Source organism: Salvia hispanica, chromosome 6 (assembly GCF_029641045.1).
Source record: "Salvia hispanica isolate PSC_SH4W2 chromosome 6, Shi_PSC_v1, whole genome shotgun sequence".
NCBI lineage: Eukaryota > Viridiplantae > Streptophyta > Magnoliopsida > Lamiales > Lamiaceae > Salvia > Salvia hispanica.
Genome location: NC_142697.1, coordinates 21,010,105 through 21,033,275, shown reverse-complemented (window position 1 = coordinate 21,033,275; position 23,171 = coordinate 21,010,105). Strand labels below are relative to the sequence as shown.

General features: G+C 37.1%; 1 protein-coding gene and 2 long non-coding RNA genes across 3 annotated transcripts; 2 read left to right on the top strand and 1 right to left on the bottom strand.

Annotated features, from left to right (window-relative positions):
• The first annotated feature begins 4,689 nt into the window (after positions 1-4,689).
• Positions 4,690-7,129, top strand: LOC125204079 (uncharacterized). The gene is made up of 2 exons (XR_007173485.2): positions 4,690-4,931; positions 6,417-7,129. It is a non-coding gene; the product is annotated as an uncharacterized LOC125204079 (long non-coding RNA).
• Positions 7,130-14,256: 7,127 nt separating this feature from the next.
• On the bottom strand, positions 14,257-15,175 carry LOC125208063 (uncharacterized). The gene is made up of 2 exons (XR_016132244.1): positions 14,746-15,175; positions 14,257-14,456 (listed from the first exon to the last, which is right to left on the bottom strand). It is a non-coding gene; the product is annotated as an uncharacterized LOC125208063 (long non-coding RNA).
• A 4,617-nt stretch (positions 15,176-19,792) lies between these two features.
• LOC125206370 (putative late blight resistance protein homolog R1B-16) lies at positions 19,793-22,638 on the top strand. The gene has a single exon (XM_048105635.2). It carries the CDS (start codon positions 19,881-19,883, stop codon positions 22,545-22,547), a length of 2,667 nt encoding a protein of 888 aa, XP_047961592.2. The 5' UTR covers positions 19,793-19,880; the 3' UTR covers positions 22,548-22,638.
• The last annotated feature ends 533 nt before the right edge of the window (positions 22,639-23,171 follow it).

The window sequence follows — 23,171 nt, the reverse complement described above, 5'->3', positions numbered from 1 at the left end:
ATGAAATACACCTACACCTACTACTCTTTTGTACTATGTCTATATACTTCTCGGCATATATCTATACTTTATTGTTTTATAGTCATTTTCTATCATTTCTCACATGTGGCAATTTGTAGAAAGGCTTGTAACAAACACACGTTAATTAGTTTTCTTAATGTGGGCAATTTGTACCAAACAGTGTACATTCTTGGAAAAGAAAAGACTATCCCACCAATATGGGAAAAGCTTCTTATATGTGTACTCGTTAAAACACTATCCTCCAACCAACCACACAATAATTGAAACTTGGAAGTTGGAATAGCCAAATAAATAGTGTAATTAATAGCCAAATAAATACTTGAAAGTTGGAATAGCCAAATAAATAGGAGTAATAGCCAAATAAATAGTGAAATTAATAGCCAAACACGGACTTTAGTCTAATTAAAAAGAGATAAAAATCAAACACAATTGGTAGCGCGAAACTGTGGTGATCTTGAGGTCACAGACTCAAACCCTCCCACCTGTTGAGAGACTTTCAGCCTTAATCCGCAAACCCAGTTGAACAGGATTAGTCGTATTCCGCCTTTCCAACCTTAATCCGCAAAAAAAAAATGTTAAGTGAAAAAAATAAAATGATTGAAATACAAAGAGAAATATGGAGTAAATTGGAGAAGAATTGAAATTGTGACATGAAACTGAGATACGACGAAGAATAAAATAAATATATATAAAAATTAAAATCAAAATAAAAAATAAAGTAAAAATAAGTGAAAGAAAAATATATGTATATATCTATTTACTAATTAGAACATCCACAATAGCACCCTAGTCTAGGCTCTAGCCACTTGTGTGCGGCTAGGCACTGATAAGGCTAGTTTCGTGTATTTGTTCTAAGGTGAATTTCTGTGCTTTCGGGGAGCTAATGTGTAATTTTGAATTCAGGTACGTAGAAAATCTGTCGGGTCCAGGAACATTTTGCAAATCGACCAGACAGACGCAAATCAAGCAGAATTTGAAGTGAAGTACCACAAGCCGCCAAACTGACCAAGGAGAATCATGAAGACGGCCATAAGAGCAGAAGTGGAGAAAAAGAACAGATTTCAAAGATACCTCTTTAAGGGCACAAGCATCAAATGAGAGAGAGAGAGTGCCTTAGGGATTAGAGCCTCAAGCCTCCTCATATAAAGGGATGGAGATCGAAGAAAGAAGTGGAGAAAAAGAACAGATTTCAAAGATACCTCTTTAAGGGCACAAGCATCAAATGAGAGAGAGAGAGTGCCTTAGGGATTAGAGCCTCAAGCCTCCTCATATAAAGGGATGGAGATCGAAGACAAGCAGCTCTCCCTCTTAGCTCAAGTCTCCTGAGCTCATTTTCATTTCATTTTCTTAGTTTCTAATTTTGCGTACTTGGAGGGGAGTTTATTTCTGGCTGGTGGTGTCCTTAGTTCGTGATACTTGTGTTCCACCGTCCTACGTGGGCGAAGAAACAATCCTTTATTTTCTGCTTTGGATGATTTCCTTTTTTTTTAAGTATTTTAAAGTCTTGAACTTCTTAGCTTGTGAATCTCGAAGTTGGATTTCGTGGATCTAATCTTATATCCGATGCTATGGATGTTTTTGTTGATATTTCTTTGGATCTCATGGTGTTGATATTTGGATTTTGCTTTGTTGGATACGTTTAGCAATTGTTAGTTGTAGGGTGTTGAAATCTGTTGAATTCAAGTCTGATTTCATGAATCTGAGTTTTATGAAGTTAAATTTCAGTGGATCCGCGTTAGATCAGAGTTTAAGTTTGTAAATCTAAGTTATGCTGTTTCGAATGTGCATGATTATGGCTTACTACTGTTCGTTTATCAATTCCGCTTGGTCAAGTAGAGTAGATCTGGTATTCCTACCTTGAATTTCGCTTTTATGTCTTGTTCTGAAGCATGCTCTGTTTCAATGGTGTTTGTTACTCCTTCTGTCCACAAATAAGAGTCTCGTTTTTCTATTTTTGTCCGTCCACGGATAAGAGTCCCGGTTCATAATTACTATAAATGGTAAAGAGACCCCATATTCCACTAACTCATTCCACTCACATATCATTTAAAACTAATATATGCAAGTGGGACCCCTATTCCACTAATTTTCTTCAACCCACTTTTCTTAACATTTCTTAAAACCCGCGCCATTTAGAAATGAGACTCTTAATTGTGGACGGAAGGAGTATTCTGTTTTACTCTGTTTCGCGTTGATTACATGAAGAAGATAAAGTAGTGGTGGTTAGGATTCAGATCTGCGGTTTGTTTTTTTCTTTACGCTTTTTCACAGCTTAATTAGTTAGGGAAATTGGTCCCTACTTCACTTGTGACACCCTGAAAATAGACTGATGCGAATTTAGTCTTCCAATAAAAGAAATGATAGATTTATGGTTAAGCAACATATATAATTAAATAAATATAGAAAATACGTAAATTATATTAGGTATGTAAAATAATAAATTAATACTAAAATACATCTCACTTAGAATGTGGTAAGTTTTTCTTTCGTAGAAATTGAATTTTGCTTGCAAGTTTACAGAAGATTAGAAAATATATATATTTACTAGTACTACATAAGTAAATTAGAATTAGAATACTAATTGTTTTAAATTGATCCTACAATAAAATATTATATAAATGAGGAAATATATGGAGATTACATGTGTAAGAGCATTCCCAATGGAGGTGGCGAATTCTCGGCGATAAATCGCCGGTTATCGCCGAATTATCGCCGGCCATTGTGGCGAAGTCGGCGATAATTCGGCGATAATGTTGCCGTTGCTTCGCCGAGTGGCGTTCTAACGCCGGATTATCGCCGAGCGATCGCCGGCCACTGTGGCGACGCTCGGCGATAATCGGCGATAATTAAAATTTTTTTTTTTTTTTTTTGAACCCAACGGCTATTTTACATTCCACCCCTATAAATATTTCCTCCACTTCCTCCATTCATCACCCACAATCTTCATTCTCTCCATTTTCAATCTCTTCTCCCAATCTTCAATTTTCATCAAAATTATGAGCTTTTGGAAGAAAAGTTCCCGATCGGGTAAGGATAAGGGTAAGGGGAAAGAGTCGAGTTCACAAATTCCCAACACGGATGAAGCAAACGAGCAGTGGATGCAGTCGTTGTTGGCGATGGGTTCTCCTCCCGGCCAACTTCCATACGGGGGTCCGTCTCCTTTGCAGACTCCTCCGGCGCGGAGACTTTCTCCGTACTTCAACTCTGCCGGCAGAATGCCCTTTCCAGCCGACGATGTGTATCGGCCCCAGTTCGACACCCCCGGATCAACCCCAGGCGACCAAGAATCTCAGGCCGCGACACTGAGCGCGGAGGACTTCGAGGTGGAAGAAACGCCCACCGAGCCGCCTTCTAGGAGCGGGAGGGGGAAGGCGCCGGCGTCGTCGGCTGCGACTGATACGGGTTCCGATGAGAGGCCGAAGCGGGTAAGGACTACTTACACTCTGCAAGAGTCCGAGCTGATAGCCGACTGCTGGGCGGACACGTCACAGGACGCGGAGCGCAGCAACTACCAGACTGAGATCATATTCTGGGAGCGGATTGCCGCGAAGTACAGGAGCCACAAGACTGCCTCAATGAAGGACCATGGCAGCGAGGCGATCCGTCGGCATTGGGAGCGCCTCATGAGGGACTGCGGGCACTTCAACGGTATTTATTCTAACTTGATGACTCACATGACGAGTGGCCAGAACGAGCACATGGTCCGAGATGAGGCCATCCGGATGTATAGTAGCCAGTACTTGTCGACGAAGGGCTTCAAGTATTGGAACATCTACGATAAGCTGAAGGATCTCCCCAAATTCCGGACGGGAATGCACGACGCGCTGCACGGGAAATCGGTGCGCTCGCGACTTAGCGTTTCGGAGAGCGAGGGGAGCGCGGCCCACATCGACTTGAGTGGGGATGGTCCGCACGAGCGCCCGGAGGGAGTGAAGAAGGCGAAGGGGAGGCGGAAGGGGAAGGGCGCAACGTCGGAAGTCGCGTCGGAATCCGTCATCGACTTAGAAAAAGCCACTTATTCGAGCAATGTCGCCAATCTGACCCAGATGTACACGCTGTACTTCACCGGCGGCGGGACCCCTGAAGAAAAGGCGGCCCTCTGGAAATGCATCCAACACCTGCAGAGTACGCTGGGGCTCGATCCCGACGCCCCTCCGGCCCCTCCGTCTTAGATTTTTTTTTTTTAAATCTTTGTTTATTTGCGTTTTTTATTTGTAGTTTTTTTTTTCTCGTTGTATTATATTTTCCAATGATTAATACAACGATGAATTGTTCATTATTAGTCTATTTATTAAATACATTTGTAGGGAAAATTAAATAATATAAAAAATAATGATGTAAAAATGAAATGTTGAGTTAGGGAGAAATAAGGGAGAAATAAGGGAGAAACCAATGTAGCACTTGGCTAAAAACTGGGGATAAATTTTGGTGCTGATGTGGCGCTGATGTGGCAGGAGTTAGGGAGAAATAAGGGAGTTTTTAGGGAACTCCATTGGGAGTGCTCTAATGTTCCAGAATGTACTAAAGAGTGTAAATTAAAAAAATATGTATATATAAATATACTATGCTAACCGACATACTATTTGAAATATTTAATTATTATTGGAAACTTTCTAGAATAATAAAGAATATTTATATATATACATAATTGCTCTTTTGAGGAGGAGGAGGAATTCATCATACATATTTCTCTCTCTTGGCTAAGAGGCTCCGGTCTCCTTCTCCAAAAATAAAAATAAGAAAATTTCTATGTAATTTTTAGGCCATATTTCAGGGAGAATTTACTAAGGGATCGTGTCCTTGGGAGCAAATCGAGACTTGCTATGAGATCTTATAATTGAGGGAGAATTTACTAATGGATCGTGTCCTTGGGAGCAAATCGAGACTTGCTATGAGATCTTATAATCGAGGTAACCTTCCATCTCTAATGTTTGATTTACATAGCTTGAGTTATGAAGGCTAGAATTTGAAAATTGTAGGTGATTAGCAATGTGAATAATTTATTGGAACATAGAGATATACGTGATTGTAAAAGGCTAAATAGTAGAGTATGTAATTGGACTTAATTAAGTATTCTAACTTTGGTTATATAAGACACAAAGATTATGGAATTATTTAGTGTTATTGGAATTCTTATTGGCTTTGATAAATATAGGTTTTCTTGTATGTTAAAGATACTTAATGAATAAGAATTGAACTTGTATGAAGTCTAATTAATGAATGCCAAAATAATTTTGAGGTTAACATAGGCTATGGATTTTATTTGGTACTATGATGATTATTGATATAATGTAGAAAATTTATAGCTATGTCTAAATTATAATTATATGGAAGTGATGAGACTAACACCCGAATGATTATACAAATTGGGCCAAGAAAGGATATAAGAGTAGCTTTGATGTTTGAGGCATGGTTTATGAATCAGTAATGCAGCATAATTAAAAAGGGAAATTAAACTCATATAACTAATGAATTAATTTACTTTTCGACTATGGAAATGAGTCCTAGACTTGATTTGATGAAATTAGGACCGTGGGGAAGTATAAAGGATAACATGAATTCATGGGAAAGTTTATAAAGGATGTTTACTACTTATAAAATATTTATATCACTTAAAATGTTAAGCCCTAATAATAAGTTGTAAATAGTGGTGGAACATTAGAAATTTTATTTGAACGGTTTAATGAGATAAAATCGATAAAAAGTGAATATATGTCATGGATGATGATGTATAATTAAATTGAGGATTAATTTAATGATATGGTTACTTATATGAATTTATTAAAGTTATATTCTTTGGATTGTATAATGAGATCGGGAGAAGAGTAACAGAAGCTTTGTCTACTTTAATTAGATAGTTTAATGACGTAAATAAGTATGAAAATGAAATATGTGGTCAATAAGACATTAAAAGTATATAGAATTGAATTTAGAATTTTATTAACCATTTAGTATATTTAGTGAATTTGTAACATAATGGAACTTGACTATGAATAATTATCGCGTCAATAGTAATTTGTAATTCTAATATTGAGAGATGATGAATAAATGAGATTATGAAGTAAATATGAAATGTTAATGAGCACTATTGAATAAAATTGAGGACGCGTTCAGTTTCCCGAAAATGCTTAGAAATGCTTGGAAATGGGTTCAATTAGGGGTCATATCCATTGTTCAGTTTCCGAGATACATTTCTATCAAGCCCTCGAATTTATCAAGGCCCGCACTATTCATATAAAAAATAGCCAAAAACAAATCTGTGGATGGATGTGGGTTTTAAATCTTTGGCAATTAATTACTCCAAGAAATGGTGGCTTAGTTACAGCTCTACCTCTGAGGCCCTCACCATCAATTTTCCCCTCTTTTACCACATTCACAAATCAATTGAACTCTAGGCAAATCCACGCTTGCTCAACGGCGCTGTGGAGGAGCTGCTCGCCGATGACGTGGAGAAGCGAGCAGAGAGATTAAGAAGAACGCTGGGTGCTGGGGGCGAGGCGGCGGCAGCCGCTAGACGCCGGCGAGGCGCCACGAAAGACGAAGGAGAGTGAGATCGAGATGGAAGAGTGGGGAGTGGTAGACTGACGCAGCGGCGGCGTCGGCGGCGACGCAGTAGCAAGAGTTGGTGCAGGAGATGACAGCGATTGAATAGAAGAGGGAGAGGAGATGAGTCGGACAGCGATTCAAGCACTGACGGTGCTGAATCGAAGCCGAGTGAGCAGGACCCGAGCGACTGGACGACGATGAGCAGGGGCGGCGCGGAGGAGACGGCCACATCTGCTATTAGTTTGCTGTGAAATCTGGGTTTATAAGAGGTTCCACACTGCGCATGGAAGAAAATAACTTCCAGAAAGTTTACTGAATTTGAAGGAGATCGGCAGAATTCAGCTCCGTCTCCGACGTGTTGTCGCCTGCCGTGCAGATTAATCTTGTTTGATATTTGGGAATTTTAAAATTTTAAGGTCATTTTCGTCAAAAGACATAAAATGGAATAAATAAATAAATTATTTGTAGGCAAAACTGAGTTTAAATCTTGCACACTGAACCCTGTTTTTAGTCTCAAATATGTGGGCTCCACGCATATATATCAAATCAAGATTTATTTCTATTTGTTCCATACCAAAGAAACTGAACATGCTCTGAGGGAATAAGATTGAGAGTGAAAGAAATATAGGAATTAAAAGTTTGTTAAAGCTTAAAGAATAATTTGAGGTTATGATATTATTATGAGTTTTGTGTGAGTAGTAAACGAAGCGAAAAGTTTATCGGCAACAGTAAAAAGGAAGAAGGATTTGCAGTGACTTGAACGTTAAGGTGGTTAAGGGCTTATGCTTATAAGTCTATCAGGTGATATAATCAGTATTTAATAGCTTAATTCTCTTGTGTGGTGCTATATGCTGCTACGTGTTAATCGTAAACTTATGATTTACATTTGATTGTTTATGCTTGCGATGCATTAGTATACTTGGACATGAGGCACAAAATATGGAAAAATATTGGATGAGATATGGTAATGAATGAATTGACGAATGAATTAGGAATGTGATGAATCTACGCGTTAACATGATGATTAATGTGATGCCACGTGCTTGGTTGATGTCGCTGGGAATAATTGGCATGAATGATTCGATCGGGCCACGCACGGTGGCAATGATATGTTTTGTGCACCATATTTACTCATGGGGCTATACGGCCAGGTGGTTTATGATATTTGATGATTTGCCCCATTAGCTATATGACCAGGCGGTATAAGTATGTGGGTGCACTATGTTCACTCATGGGGCTATAAGGCCAGGCGGTTCATGATGATATATGATGAATTGCCCCATGAGCTATACGGCCAGGTGGTACATGTATATGAGTGCACTGTGTTGCAACTTATTCGATCCGTCCACACGCGGTGAAAATATTATATGATTTCGGTCGGGCCTCACGCGGGGGCATATACTGTTAGTGTACCTATGGTGTCGCCAAGCACGTGGATGAAGAATAAATAATGTGATGCGTGTATTCACGTTGGGCTTGATTACGCGTGATTGATTGATATTGATTTGATTTGGTAAATCATCTGTGTATCCAAGAGGTTAAACTGAACATGATGATGGTGCAATGGTTGTGTGATGTGATTTGTGGTGACTATGTGCCTATTGATGCAAATTGACCTAACATTTGAACTTTAGTTAACTAATTAATTTAGATATTCTATTGTTATGTTGTGCACCGTTAGTTTTGAATATATGTTAGTTATCGGGAATATGATATTGAATTCTGATACGTGTTGATAAATAAATACTCCCTCCGTCCCAAGGAAGATGACCTCTTCCTTGGGCGGCACGGGATTTTATGCGGTTTTATTTTGTGTGTTAGATGAGAGAGTCATCTTCCTTGGGCGGCACGGGATTTTATGCGGTTTTATTTTGTGTGTTAGATGAGAGAGTAAAGTAAGAGAGAGAGAATAAAGTAGAGATAAAGGGGTTTCCATTTTAAGTAATGGGTCATCTTGAATGGGACAAACTAAAAAGGAAAGTGGGCCATCTTCAGTGGGACGGAGGGAGTATATTACAAATATATATGTAATAATGGGATAAATGGCGGATAAACAGAATTAGTAATGTAAGACCTAAATAATATAATAATGTGCTTATTACTTGTAGAGGATTAGGATTAAAGTCTTAGAAGTGTTGCAATTTTGTTGGTTCAGAAAATGTCATTGGATATTCTTTTATATCAGATTAGCACGACGACTACATCCACAGAGAGTTACTGATCATGGTTTGCGATGTATGTGTCCAATCGTGTTAGATATGCCATGTATAGAATTTGAATACTTGTCGTAGCAATAGCTTCCGCTGTGTGTGTAACGAATTTAGAACTCTCATGAATTATTTAATTGGTTTACGATTGGATTTTTTTTAATTCACCATAATTTATGATACCTCTTTGTGACGTCACCTATTCGACTGAGTGTAAGTTGGATAGGGGGTGTTACATCACTTTTACGTTTTATTTGGCTATTTCGGGAAAGTTTCGTGCTCCTTCAGTTACAGGTGCTCTAGGTAGTTTAACTTCAATTTACAAGTTATTTCATGTCCAATACTTTTGTAGGCATGTTTCCATACTTTCTTCAGTCCTCTAGGTCAGTTAGATAGAATAGTTTCTTAATTATGCCGAATCCAGTAGATTTAAGCCTAACCCACTAGAATACGTGACAACAACCTAAACCTTCCGAAACGTCCCGAACACACTCTTAGCACGTTTTTCCTTGTGGGATCGATCCTTACTTCCCTATACTAGTCAATAGTATTGTGGGTTAAGTTTTGATGTCAGCTCTTACAACGAAGTTGACGTCACGCGATTAGGTTTAGATTCCGCTTGACCAGTTTGATTTGGTAAATCTGCTCGACCTGTTTGCAGTTTTACTTGTTTACTTTTAGAACGCGTAAGCAGTTGTAGTTTCAGGCGTTATTGCCAGCGGCCATCCGAACGGAGGAGAGAGAAATGCCCGAGAGCTAAGGCATTGATGAGAGGTGATCGGTGAGCTGTTCGATTTTTTTTATTTAAACTATATTTTGACAGAATAGAGTAATTGAGTAATCAAAACAAACAGAAACGAAGAGACATAAATTTACGTGGTTCACCAACATTGTGTACGCGAGACCCCCGTTTGGCTAGCGGCAAACAATATAGATTCAAGACATACTAACAAACTCATTCACATCGTTCCTATTCTGATATCTCATCAAAGCTTACGCATCGCCGAGAAAAAATCTCCAACTGAACTTGTACGATGCAACGAAGCGTGCAAGGACGTCATTTTGAATCGTCCCTTTGACATATCCAAACATTGGTTTGACAAGCACCGCCGGGATTGTCTGATTATGGAATGCAGGATAAAGAAGGCTACGGAGTGGAAGATCGAGGAGTGATGAACAAAGAGGTGTGATTTCTGCGAAAATTGCACCGAACAACAAGAACAGTTAAAGGTATGCATGTCATTCAACCCCTACCCTAGAGAACTTAAAATCGACGAAAAGGACTTTAAGGAAGTCCTGAAGAGGCTCCAGGCCAATGGCAATGACAACTACTAAGATATGGAGGGCAAATATGGATGTCGGCGTGAATGGATCTCTTTCCTAAAGGAATTCCTGAAGGAGGAGGGGAATCGGAAGAAGAGCGAAAAATACTAGCTGCAATTGAAAAATATGAAGAAAACAAGGACGAGGAGTAGGCTGATTTTAGGAGGAGAAAAGACTAGCGAGGAGGAGGCGGTTTTGCACTAGCACTTTTTAAATTATTTATTAGTATTTTGTAGTGCTATTTAAAACCTAGTTAATTTTGTAATCCTCTCTTTTGAACGCTGATAAGGCCTTGTAATGACTATTTTAGCTGATTCTGCTGGTTTGATTCTGTTAATCCCCTCTATTTGTTGATTCTGTTTTGTTTTGACCTAAATTTAGATTGAAAAAAAAGACATACTAACAAACTCTATATATACGGCTTGTTGTATTTAATCTTATTCACACCATTCGTTGAGTTTTATTTTATTGAATTATGTTTGCACGTTCTCCATTTTTTGTCCAATTTAATTTCATACTCCGTGCGCCCCACAAGAATATGTACTTTCTAATTTGGAAAGTGTCTTCTCTCTAATGAGGTGAGACGCATTATCCACTAACAATACTTTACTTACTTTTTCTCTCTACATCTCTTTTATTTTACTAATTTTACATTAAAACCCGTGTCGTCCCCAAAGTGCATATTCTTTGGGGCGGAGGGAGTATTTGTCAATTTATTTGCTGGGCTAGGGCATCGGTTAGACTGTTGCTTGGCTGGGGTTGTGAATATGCGGGGTTATTGCTGGTCTAGAGCTATTGTGGATGCTCCTAGAGATTACTACTCCCTCCGTCTCCCATTAATTGCCCACTTTTGTCATTTTCTTCTGTCCCCTATTAATTGTTCACTTCCACTTTTTACTATAAATGGTAAGTAGGACTAACATTTCACTAACTCATTTCACTCATATTTTATACTCCCCTTGTTCTGCTTTAGCAGTCCCGAATACTTTTTTTCAGTCGTTTTATAAAAATGATATCTCTTACTTAACCAATTCTCCACTTTAACTATTTATAGGAGTATCATTTTAATAAAATAAATGCGAAAAAGTAAATGTGACTGGTAAAGCAGGACGGAGGGAGTATAGAACTAATATAGGGTCCTGTTAGGTTGAGATTTTTTAGCTTAATTGAGAATTGATATGCATTTTCAGCCACTCATTTTGAAATGTCAACTGCAAGTAGATTATGTCAACTAGGGGGTATTATCGTCATTTTCATTTCAATAGCCAAAATATCAAATGTCAACAACTCTATTAAAATGTCAACAACTAAAAAATAGCACTTATAATTCACATATCAATAACGAGAATATCAAATGTCAACAACTCGTATTAAAATGTCAACAACTCGTATTAAAATGTCAACAACTACAAAATAACACTTATAATTCATATATCAATACCGAGAATATCGAATGTCAACAACTCGTATTAAAATGTCAACAACTAACAAATAACACATATAATTCACATATCAATAGCGAGAATATCGAATGTCAACAACTCGTATTAAAATGACAACAACTAACAGATAACACTTATAATTCATATATCAATAGCGAGAATATCGAATGTCAACAACTCGTATTAAAATGGCAACAACTACAAAATAACACTTATAATTCAAATATCAATAGCGAGAATATTGAATGTCAACAACTCGTACTAAAATGTCAAAACTAACAAATAACACTTATAATTCACATATCAATAGCGAGAATATCGAATGTCAACAACTCGTATTAAAATGTCAACAACTACAAAATAACGCTTAAAATTCACATATCAATACCGAGAATATTGAATGTCAACAACTACAAAATAACAATTATAACTCACATATCAATAGCCAGAATATCGAATGTCAACAACTCGTATTAAAATGTCAACAACTAACAAATAACACTTATAATTCACATATCAATAGCCAGGATATCGAATGTCAACAACTCGTATTAAAATGTCAACAACTAACAAATAACACTTATAATTCACATATCAATAGCCAGAATATCGAATGTTAACAACTAACAAATAACACCTATAATTCACATATCAATACCGAGAATATCAAATGTCAACAACTCGTGTTAAAATGTCAACAACTAAAAAATAACTTACAATTCACATATCAATACTGAGAATATCGAATGTCAACAACTCGTATTAAAATGTCAACAACTACAAAATAATACCTATAATTCACATATCAATAGTGAGAATATCGAATGTCAACAACTCGTATTAAAATGTCAACAACTAACAAATAACACTTATAATTCACGTATCAATATCAAATGTCAACAACTCGTATTAAAATGTCAACAACTAAAAAATAATACTTATAATTCACATATTAATAGCCAGAATATCAAATGTTAACAACTCGTATTAAAATGTCAACAATTAAATGTCAATGCGCAATGTCAACTACTGAGACATTATGTCAACTAGGGGGTATAATTGTCATTTTCGCACGATGTCAACTACAGAGACATTATGTCAACTACGATGTCAAAAGCAAACGTTATTTATGTCAACTACGATGTCAACAACAAACTTTATTTATGTCAACTATTATGTCAACAATAACATTTTACAAATAATTAATATCAACAACAAATATTTTCATGTCAACGACGTATATTATTTATGTCAACAACAATGTTTTACATATATTTCATGTCAACAACAATATTTTATATATAATTTATGTCAACAACATTTTTCGTAAAATTTATGCCAACGACCTATATAATTCATGTCAACAACAAACGTTATTATGTCAACGAGCTATATAATTCATGGCAAAAATAAACATTTTCATGTTAATAACTTATATAATTTATGTCAACAATAATATTTTAGGCAATATCACAAACATCTTATCTACACAACTCAAAAATTCCAGTAACACATTTGAATTAAAATACACAAATCAACTTGTAAACTAAATGTTCACTTAAGCCGTAGACAAAATCAAGGTTAGTTAGGAATTAAATTGCATGATTTTGATTCAAAATCAAGCAAAACAAAACAAAGGCACTGATTTCACAAACAGATCTAGCAAATTGGATCAGAAACGAAGCAAATGAAAGCAAAACTTACATATTGGAGTTGATAAGAAACAGAAACGAAGAGACATAAATTTACGTGGTTCACCAATATTGTGTACGCGAAACCCCCGTTTGGCTAGCGGCAAACAATATAGATTCAAGACATACTAACAAACTCATTCACATCGTTCTCATTTACATATCCCATCAAAGCTAACGAATCGCCGAGAAAAAACCTCAAACTGAACTTGTACGGTGCAACGAAGCGTGCAAGGACGTCATTTTGAATCGTCCCTTTGACATAACCAAACATTGGTTTGACAAACACCGTCGGGATTGTCCGATTAAGGAATGCAGGATAAAGAAGGCTACGGAGTGGAAGATCGAGGAGTGTTGTACGAAGAGGTGTGATTTCTGCGAAAATTGCACCGAGCAACAGCAACAGTTCAAGGTATGCATGTCATTCAACCCCTGCCCCAGAAAACTTAAAATCGACGAAAAGAACTTTAAGGAAGTCCTGAAGAGGCTCCAAGCCGATGACAAGGACAACTACTACGATATGGAGGGCAAATATGGATGTCGGCGTGAATGGATCCCTTTCCTGAAGGAATTCCTGAAGGAGGGGGGGAATCGGAAGAAGAGCGAAAGATACTCAGCTGCAATTGAAAAATACAAAGAAAACAAGGACGAGGAGTAGGCTGATTTTAGGAGGAGAAAAGGCTAGCGAGGAGGATGCGGTTTTGCACATGCACTTTTTAAATTATATATTAGTATTTTGTAGTGCCATTTAAAACCTAGTTAATTTTGTAATCCTCTCTTTTGAACGCTGATAAGGCCTTGTAATGACTATTTTAGCTGACTCTGTTGGTTTGATTCTGTTAATCCCCTTTTGTTGATTCTGTTTTGTTTTGACCTAAATTTAGGTTTAAAAAAAAAGACATACTAACAAACTCCATATATATGGCTTGTTGTATTTCATCTTATTCACACCACTCGTTGAGTTTTATTTTATTGAATTTGTAACACCCCTTACTCGTTTTACAAAACCGAATAATTGGTGCCACCTTTTGGTAAAGCTCAACCTCTTAATAAGAACCCAACTCTCCGTATGTATATTTTTTTTCCTTTGAATCCGACAAACAGATACACACTATTAAATAATTATCAACATGTTATAATAAAACTCTATCCAACTATACACGCAATGACTAGACACGCGCAATGACGTGCAGCTGCCAACTAGTGAGACTCCTCACTACTATACTCTGCAAAAGGAGAAGAAGGGGTGAGCTTAAACTCGTAGTGTAATCACATTTTAGGATATAGTCCCTAAATTTTTTGTCGATATCCATTACAAAACAATAGCTTTGTTACCAGGAAAGTCGTACACCATCTATCTATATTACATCTCTCAATCAAATATTAATCAATATACCATTTCATATAATAACAAACCTGTCAACTCACATAACAAACCTAATCACATAAACACATGTAGTAATATTTAAACAAAGTAAAAGGCATTAAATTATAGAATATGTGTACAGACTGTACACGTCAATAAAACTCCATAAATTTATTCGTTTACTCCAAGATCATGTCATCTCCTTTGTTACTTGCACTGGAACTTGGTTTTCCTCCGATATAACTATTTTGGATGTTGGATCAAAGTGGGATTGAAATTCAATCTCTAAAATGGAGAGAAACGAGGGAAATTAGGACTTGGGGTGAGTTGTGTGAGTTCTGGCATCCCGGCGACTTCGCCGACGAGCTCGGCGTTGAGGTGTAGCTGAACACGTGAACGAAGAGAGAAAGCAGGAGCGAAAATGGAAATGGAGAGGGAGAGAGACGTGAAGATAGAGAAAGTAGAGTGATAGAGACTAATTTGATTTCTATCTCAACTCTCTTTTTCTATTTTCTAAAATTCTTTTTATATTTTTCTCCATTTATTTCTCTAGACGACACGTCTCATTTCTACTACTTATCATTATCTATTCATTTCCATTTTCCTTTCTTTCTATTTACCCCTTTCTTTCTTTTTTCCTTTTTCTTTCCTCATAGAAAATCCATTCTCTTCCCTTATTTTACTTTTCCTATACTTGGCCTATTGATTTTTCTTTTCCACAAGTTGATATACTTATAATTCACATATCAATAGCCAGAATGTCAACAACTAAATGTCAACTCGTATTAAAATGTCAACAACTAAATGTCAACGCGCAACGTCAACTACTGAGACATTAGGTCAACTAGGGGGTATAATTGTCATTTTCGCACGATGTCAACTACAAAGACATTATGTCAACTACGATGTCAACAACAAACGTTATTTATGTCAACTACGATGTCAACAACAAACTTTATTTATGTCAACTATTATGTCAACAATAACATTTTATATATAATTAATATCTACAACAAATATTTTCATGTCAACGACGTATATTATTTATGTCAACAACATTTTTCATAAAATTTATGCCAACGACGTATATAATTCATGTCAACAAGAAACATTATTATGTCAACGAGCTATATAATTCATGGAAAAAATAAACATTTTCATGTCAACAACTTATATAATTTATGTCAACAATAATATTTTAGGCAATATCACAAACACCTTATCTACAAAACTCAAAAATTTCAGCAACACAATCGAATTAAAATACACAAAATCAACTTGAAAACTAAATGTTCACTTAAGCCGTAGACAAAATCAAGGTTAGTTAAGAATTAAATTACATGATTTTGATTCGAAATCAAGCAAAACAAAGCAAAGGCACTGATTTCACAAACAGATCTAGCAAATTGGATCAGAAACGAAGCAAATGAAAGCAACACTTACATATTGGAGTTGATCAGAAACAGAAACGAAGCAAATGAAAGCATCAGCACCAGTAGCTTCAGCGTGCACGAGCTCGTCTTGCTGCAGATCTCGTGGGAGACGATCTCCAGAAGCGATTTGAGCGGAGATGAAGGAGGCAGCGGAGACGCCGAGCTTGTCCTGGAGGTACTCGACGAGCTTTTGAGCGTCGGCGAGGGTGAGGTTCGAGATCTGGTCGCCGAGCTCGACGACTTTCTCCAGAGCATCGACGGCGGCGGAGGGGAATTCGCCTCCTCATCTCCGCGATGCTCCTCCGATCTGTATCTGATCGGAGAGAAATCGCACGCCGCAAACCCTAGAAATCCCCGCCGCCGGAGCAGGAGATCATCTTGATCGTCGAATCGAGCGGCGGTGGAGGGGAATTCGCCTTCGCCGGCGCCGACTAGGCTGTCGATGCTGAAGAAGCTGATTACGTGCACGGTGGAGGGGAAGGTGAAGGAGAGCTTCGCGATCGTGAAGAAATCGGAGGATCCGCTGGGGGATTTCAGGAGGTCGATGGTGGATATGATCGTGGAGAAGCAGATGTTAGAGAAGAAGGATTTGAAGCAGCTATTGTAGTGTTTTCTCTCCTTGAATTCAATTGATGAAATTACCAATCTATCCTTTCATAATAAATTAATCTAAAAATATTTTTTGTGTGGCAAAATCTGGACCACTCATTTAATAAAAATGAATGGCTGATATTGCATCTCATTTCTCAATTAGCCTAAAAAATCTCAATTGATCATGTACCTATATATATAGGATTGTGATCAATTGAGATTTTTTATGCTAATTGAGAAATGAGATGCAATATCAGCCACTCATTTTTATTAAATGAGTGGTCCAGATTTTGCCACATAAAAAATAATTTTAGATTAATTTATTATGAAATGGTAGAATAGTAATTCCATGTTTTAGTTAGGAAAGGGGTTTAGATTCATCCTCTTCTCAATTACACGAAGATCTCCATCTCACGAACCTTAGCTTCAGTTTTTGAATTTGTGTTGAATTGAGCAGATCCGCGAGCTGAAATCGAAGCTCGGAGATCAAGATCGGCGCGGCGGAGGCGGACGATCAGTATCTGGACGGCGGCAGGGAAAACTGAGCTTCAATTTTTGAATTTGTGTTGAATTGAGCATATCTGCGAGCTGACATCGAAGCTCGGAGAAGACGATGATGCGGAGAAGGCGAAACTGGAGATAGAGATCGGCGCGGCGAAGGCGGAGGATCATGATGTGGACGGTGGCGGGAAGAGGAGGAGGCGAGGTGGCCGAATTCTGGCGACAAATCAAGCTCCGCCGGATCCAATCCGAAGGAAATCCTCGAATACAATCAAAGGAAAATCCTCGACGCCTCCAGACAAGCCCCCTCTCTCTCTCACGCGCGGTTTAACGCCGCCGCTGTTCACCGCGCTTCGCCGCTCCTGCTGTACGAAGCTCCGAACAGCTTCGCTTCTCACGCCGTCGCTTCGCCGGAAGCTTAATTGTTGATTCGAGTATGGATTTGGAGGTATTAAGCTTTGCATTATCAATTGTGTTGGATGTGAACTGATTTTTAGTAAGAGAAATTGCTACCTTTGTTTTTTCGCCGGAGCTCTGTGTAAAAGTCGACTATTTTGAGGTTCATCTTCACGATTTTCGCTGTTTTTATCAAAATGCTTGAACATTTGGGAAAAAATCTGAAAATACTGATTTCTGCTCATTTCAATGCTGAATTTCGCTTTTATCTCGCGACTTCAGCACAGATCTTGCAATTTTTTATTTAAATCGATTTATGCCTCTCAAATCTGCTTCGTAAATCACTTGCATTTGCTCGTTGACATAATAACGTTTGTTGTTGACATGAATTATATAAGTCGTTGACACAAATTTTATGAAAAATGTTGTTGTTGATATGCGTAAAACATTGTTGTTGACATAAATAATATAGGTTATTGACATGAAAATATTTGTGGTTGACATTAATTATTGTGTATATGATTGTTGATGATGCAAAGAGATAATAAGTGATTGTTGTGTTCATATGTTGAACAATAAATGAAGTGTTTGTTCACTGTAAAAATTGAATAGAAATAGTGTGATTGGTGGTGGAGAAAGATGTGGAGAGTCATGTTGTGGAAGGTGTGGGAGTTGTGGATGAGATGGAGCTGTGGGTGATGGTGAGAAGAGTTGAGTTTAGGTTGTATTTTTTGTGTATTTGTTCGGAGCCATGCTGGGTTTGGTGTTTGTCAATATTTGTAGATTTAAATTTGCGTGTGTTTAATTGTACGATGAAATTTATGAAATATATGGATGCAGTTTTTAATTCGATTATGTTGCTGGAATTTTTGAGTTGTGTAGATAAGGTGTTTGTGATATTGCCTAAAATAGTATTGTTGACATAAATTATATAAGTTGTTGACATGAAAATTTTTATTTTTTACATGAATTATATAGCTCGTTGACATAATAACGTTTGTTGTTGACATGAATTATATAGATCATTGGTATAAATTTTATGAAAAATGTTGTTGACATGTATAGATCGTTGGTATAAATTTTATGAAAAATGTTGTTGACATAAATTATATGTAAAACATTATTGTTGACATGAATTATAAGTAAAACATTGCTGTTGACATAAATAATATACGTCGTTGACATGAAAATATTTGTTGTTGACATAATAGTTGACATAAATAAAGTTGTTGTTGACATCGTAGTTGACATAAATAAAGTTTGTTGTTGACATTGTAGTTGACATAAATAATGTTTGTTGTTGACATTCGATATTCTCGGTATTGATATGTGAATTGTAAGTGTTGTTTTTTAGTTGTTGACATTTTAATACGTGTTGTTGACATTCGATATTCTCGGTATTGATATGTGAATTATAAGTGTTATTTTATTGAATGTTGAAGATTTGAAGATTTGATGATTTGAATATTGAAGAGATTTGATGATTTGAATATTGAAGAGATTTGAAGATTCGAAGATTTGAACATTTGAATGTTGAAGATTTGAAGATTTGAAGATATGAATGTTGAAGATTTGAAGATTTGAATGTTGAAGATTTGAAGATTTGAAGATATGAATGTTGAAGATTTGAAGATATGAATATTGAAGATTTGAAGATTTGAATGTTGAAGATTTGAAGATTTGAAGATATGAATGTTGAAGATTTGAAGATTTGAAGATTTGAATGTTGAAGATTTGAAGATTTGAATATTTGAATGTTGAAGATTTGAAGACTTTGTAGCTAGAACTTTAGAGAGGATTTTAGAAAATGATTTCAAACACAATTTAATGAAAAGACAATTATACCCCCTTGTTGACATAATGTAGTATTTGTTGACATTTTGTTAATCTTGTGGATTAGTGGCCCATATTGCATCTCATTTCTCAATTTAGCTAAATAATCTCAACCTAACAAGACCCTATATATATATATATATACTGTATAATATTATGTTTTAAAAATATAATTTGTAGAATATATATTGTATAATATTATATTTAAAATATAATTCGATTTTTCGATTTTTTTATTCTTTTTCTGTCTGAACCGAACAGATCAGAACTGAAAAATCTAAAAAGATCAAAGCAAATATCAAAATTTCAATTTGATTCGATTTGGATATTCGATTTTTGAATTTTTTGGTCACTCATAGCCAGAACTAAATTGACAATTATAGGGGACAGAGTGAGTTAGTAAAAGAAAAAGCGCGGGACGAAAGAGAAATGCCACTGAATAAAGTAAAAGCATGAGCAAGACTAAATTTGAATGAATGAAGCTTCTCAGTCAAGTATTGAGCCTCCTTTCCCACTGAAATTAGAGATCGATGGCAGCCTACGCAGCTCTAGTTTCGCTCATGAACGATTTGGAGCTGATTCCCAACCATCCCACTCATTCCTTTTCTTTCGACACCAAACAGATCACTACCCTTTCCCAAATCGTCCACTCCTTGATCGATTTTATGGAAACCTTCGATTCTCATGGATACGCCACAGAATCCGCTGAAATTTTAGAGACCCGAATCGCATCCGCTGCTCACGCGGCTCACCACGTGATCGAATCCCACGTAGTTGATCAACTCCTTACTGGAACCCCATCACCTGATTTCTCGCTCGATCTGCAGAAATCAATTGAAGATCTGCACTTTGTCGTCGAGATAGTGGCGAAGCAGTTTAATAAATCCAAAATTGGGTTTAATTCTAACACATATTCGCCACATACTTCATCGGAATTTAGGTCTTTAGGGAACAATGTGATGGTGGGATTCGATGCTGCCGTTGTTCGACTTATGGAGATGCTCACATTCACCGGAGGAGATTCCAGTCAGCGCGTCGTCCCAGTCGTGGGGATGGGCGGAATGGGTAAGACTACTCTTGCTGGAAATGTTTATAACCATTTACTTATCCAGCAGCATTTTGATATTCGCTGTTGGGCCACAATATCTCAAGAATTTAGTGTAGACAATGTTCTTACACAGCTACTTTTTGAGAATCGAAAAACCGATGGGGATGCTGGTAGATTAGGAGAAGAGTTGCATAAATTGCTATGGGGTAGAAGGTATTTAATTGTGTTAGATGATATGTGGAGTTTGGAAGCTTGGGATGATACACATATGTTTTTCCCGGATAATGGCAATGGGAGTTGTGTCGTTGTAACGACTCGGCTAGCAAACTTGGCAGCTCATCTTAGCTCATCCCCTCTCCAAATGAACTTTCTGGATGAGGAGAAAAGTTGGGATTTGTTTCGTGGAAAGGCATTCGGAGAAGAAGATTGTCCTGTCGAGTTAGAGGAAATTGGGAGGAAGATAGTGAAAAGATGCAGAGGACTTCCTCTGTCGATAGTTGTGATTGGTGGGCATCTTAGAAGATCATCTAGGGCGGTCGAATATTGGGAGAAGGTTGCTGGTTTTATAAACCCGATTTCGAGTATAGGGGAAGATGAGCAGTGCTTGAACATAATTAGTTTGAGTTATTACCACCTCCCTGCTTGTCTAAAGCCATGTTTTTTGTACGTGGGGATTTTCCAGGAAGATGAAAGGATTGATGCCTCTAAACTTCTCAGATATTGGGTTTCTGAGGGGTTTATTAAACCAAATGGATCCTCAAGTTTGGAGGAGGTGGCAGAGGATTACTTGAAAGATTTGATTGACAGGAATCTCATTTTAGTTGTTGAAAGGAGGTGGAATGGAAAAGCTCAATTTTGCGTTATCCATGATATAGTGAGAGAGTTGTGTTTGAAGGTAGCCAAGAAAGAGGAATTTATGTGTGTGCTTGATACCACACAAGGTGTAGGAAGGGAACATCGCATTGTGATTCCAGAGGGGAAGAGTCTTGGTGCTCTGGAATCACCCCCATTGCTCCTCCGTTCTCTTATACTCCGTCCCCGACGGCTAGGGCAGCTTGAATTTGATAGGTCTTCACTTTTCTCAAGATTACTGAGGGTATCAGCTTATGCCACTCATATTTTCTTGGGTGGAGGAAGATGTTTCCCTGCTGCTCATTTTCAGCAAGTTAACTTACGCTGTCTTATTTTTTACGTTACCTGTTGTTATCCCGGCCCCTACCTGATTCTCTCATCAATATCCCAACTATGGAATTTACAAACACTAATCATACATCACGATGGTGTGTGTGTTACTGCACCATATGAGATATGGGAGATGACACAGCTCAAGCATCTCGAGCTCGATGGAGTTTGTCTTGCTGACCCTGTTCTCAAGCAGCGAGAACGAGAATGCATTGTTTTGGAAAACCTACAAAGACTCGTGGGAGTGAAAAATTTGAGATTGACAAAAGAGGTTTGCGAAAGAATTCCCAACATAAAGGAATTGGCTGTAGATTACGAGCATCCCAAAACAAGCTCGAAATATTGCCTTCACAATCTCACCCTCTTCAGTAAACTCGAATCGCTGAAGTTATCCTTTGGTTCTGAATCAGAGTGGCGCGATGTCGTTCTAAGCTTGAGCTTCCCAAGCTCGCTTGAGGAGTTGTGTTTGCTGAATTGTCATCTTGATTGGGAAGAACTGAACACGAGGATCAAATCCTTGTCCAATCTTGGATATTTAGAACTGCATTCTGTCAAAGGATCTAAGTGGGAGCAGTGTGACCAGGAATTCTCTAGCCTCAAAGTGTTGATGATGTCTGATTGTGATGAGTTGGTGTACTGGAATGCAAACAGCTCTCATTTCCCAATACTCGAAGCTCTTCATATCTGCGGTGCATCTAAACTGAGCCTAGTCCCTTCAGATATTGGAGAAATACCAACACTTCAAGTCATTCGATTGGAAAGCTGCAGCGTGTCTGCTGCGATTTCAACGGTGAGAATAGTGATGGAACAAGAGAGTCTCGGTAATCAAGACCTTCAACCATGTTTTGGTTTTGATACACTGGAAGAATTTGATGAGTTCCACAAAATGTTGAAAGAAGAGGGTCTACCAAGAAATCGTTTTCGTCTGGTGCAACTTTTCTTTGAGATTAAAGGTTCTGTGGTTTAACTTTTGTTCTCCATTTAAATTGTATTTTTCGACTTGTGTAGAATGCTTATGATTTTGTAGAATTAAATTTTCATGTGCTTTGGATGTACAACTTAATTTTAGTTAATGGTTAAAGTTAAATAAAACTAATAGAAGGTGTGAATTGAAATATAAGGAACATATTAACGAATAATTCATGAAATTCAGTTTGTATAAAGTCCCATTTCCGTTCCAGTGAAATTTTAATACTCCGTAAATGAGCATTCTCATTTTTAAATGTTTTTTTAAGGATAATTGTTATTTAAATCACGAAGTTTGATCAAATTTTGGTCCGTCCTAATGAATTTTAAAATTTGGATATTAAATCACAAAGTTTCATTTTTCTCAATTGTCACATCCGTGCAAATATCGACATCTCTTTGGGAGGTTAAAAACAACAATATTTCAATCAAATAAGAAGATGATTTAGAAAGTGAAGGAATATAAAATAAATAAAATAGTATTATATTAATTAAATATGTCGTCTTGAATATCGTTAAAAGATGACATTTTATGCATGGATGAGATAATTGAGAAAAATTAAAATTTCGTAATTTAATATTTTCAATTTCAAAGTTCGCCATAATTCGACCATCGACCTAATGA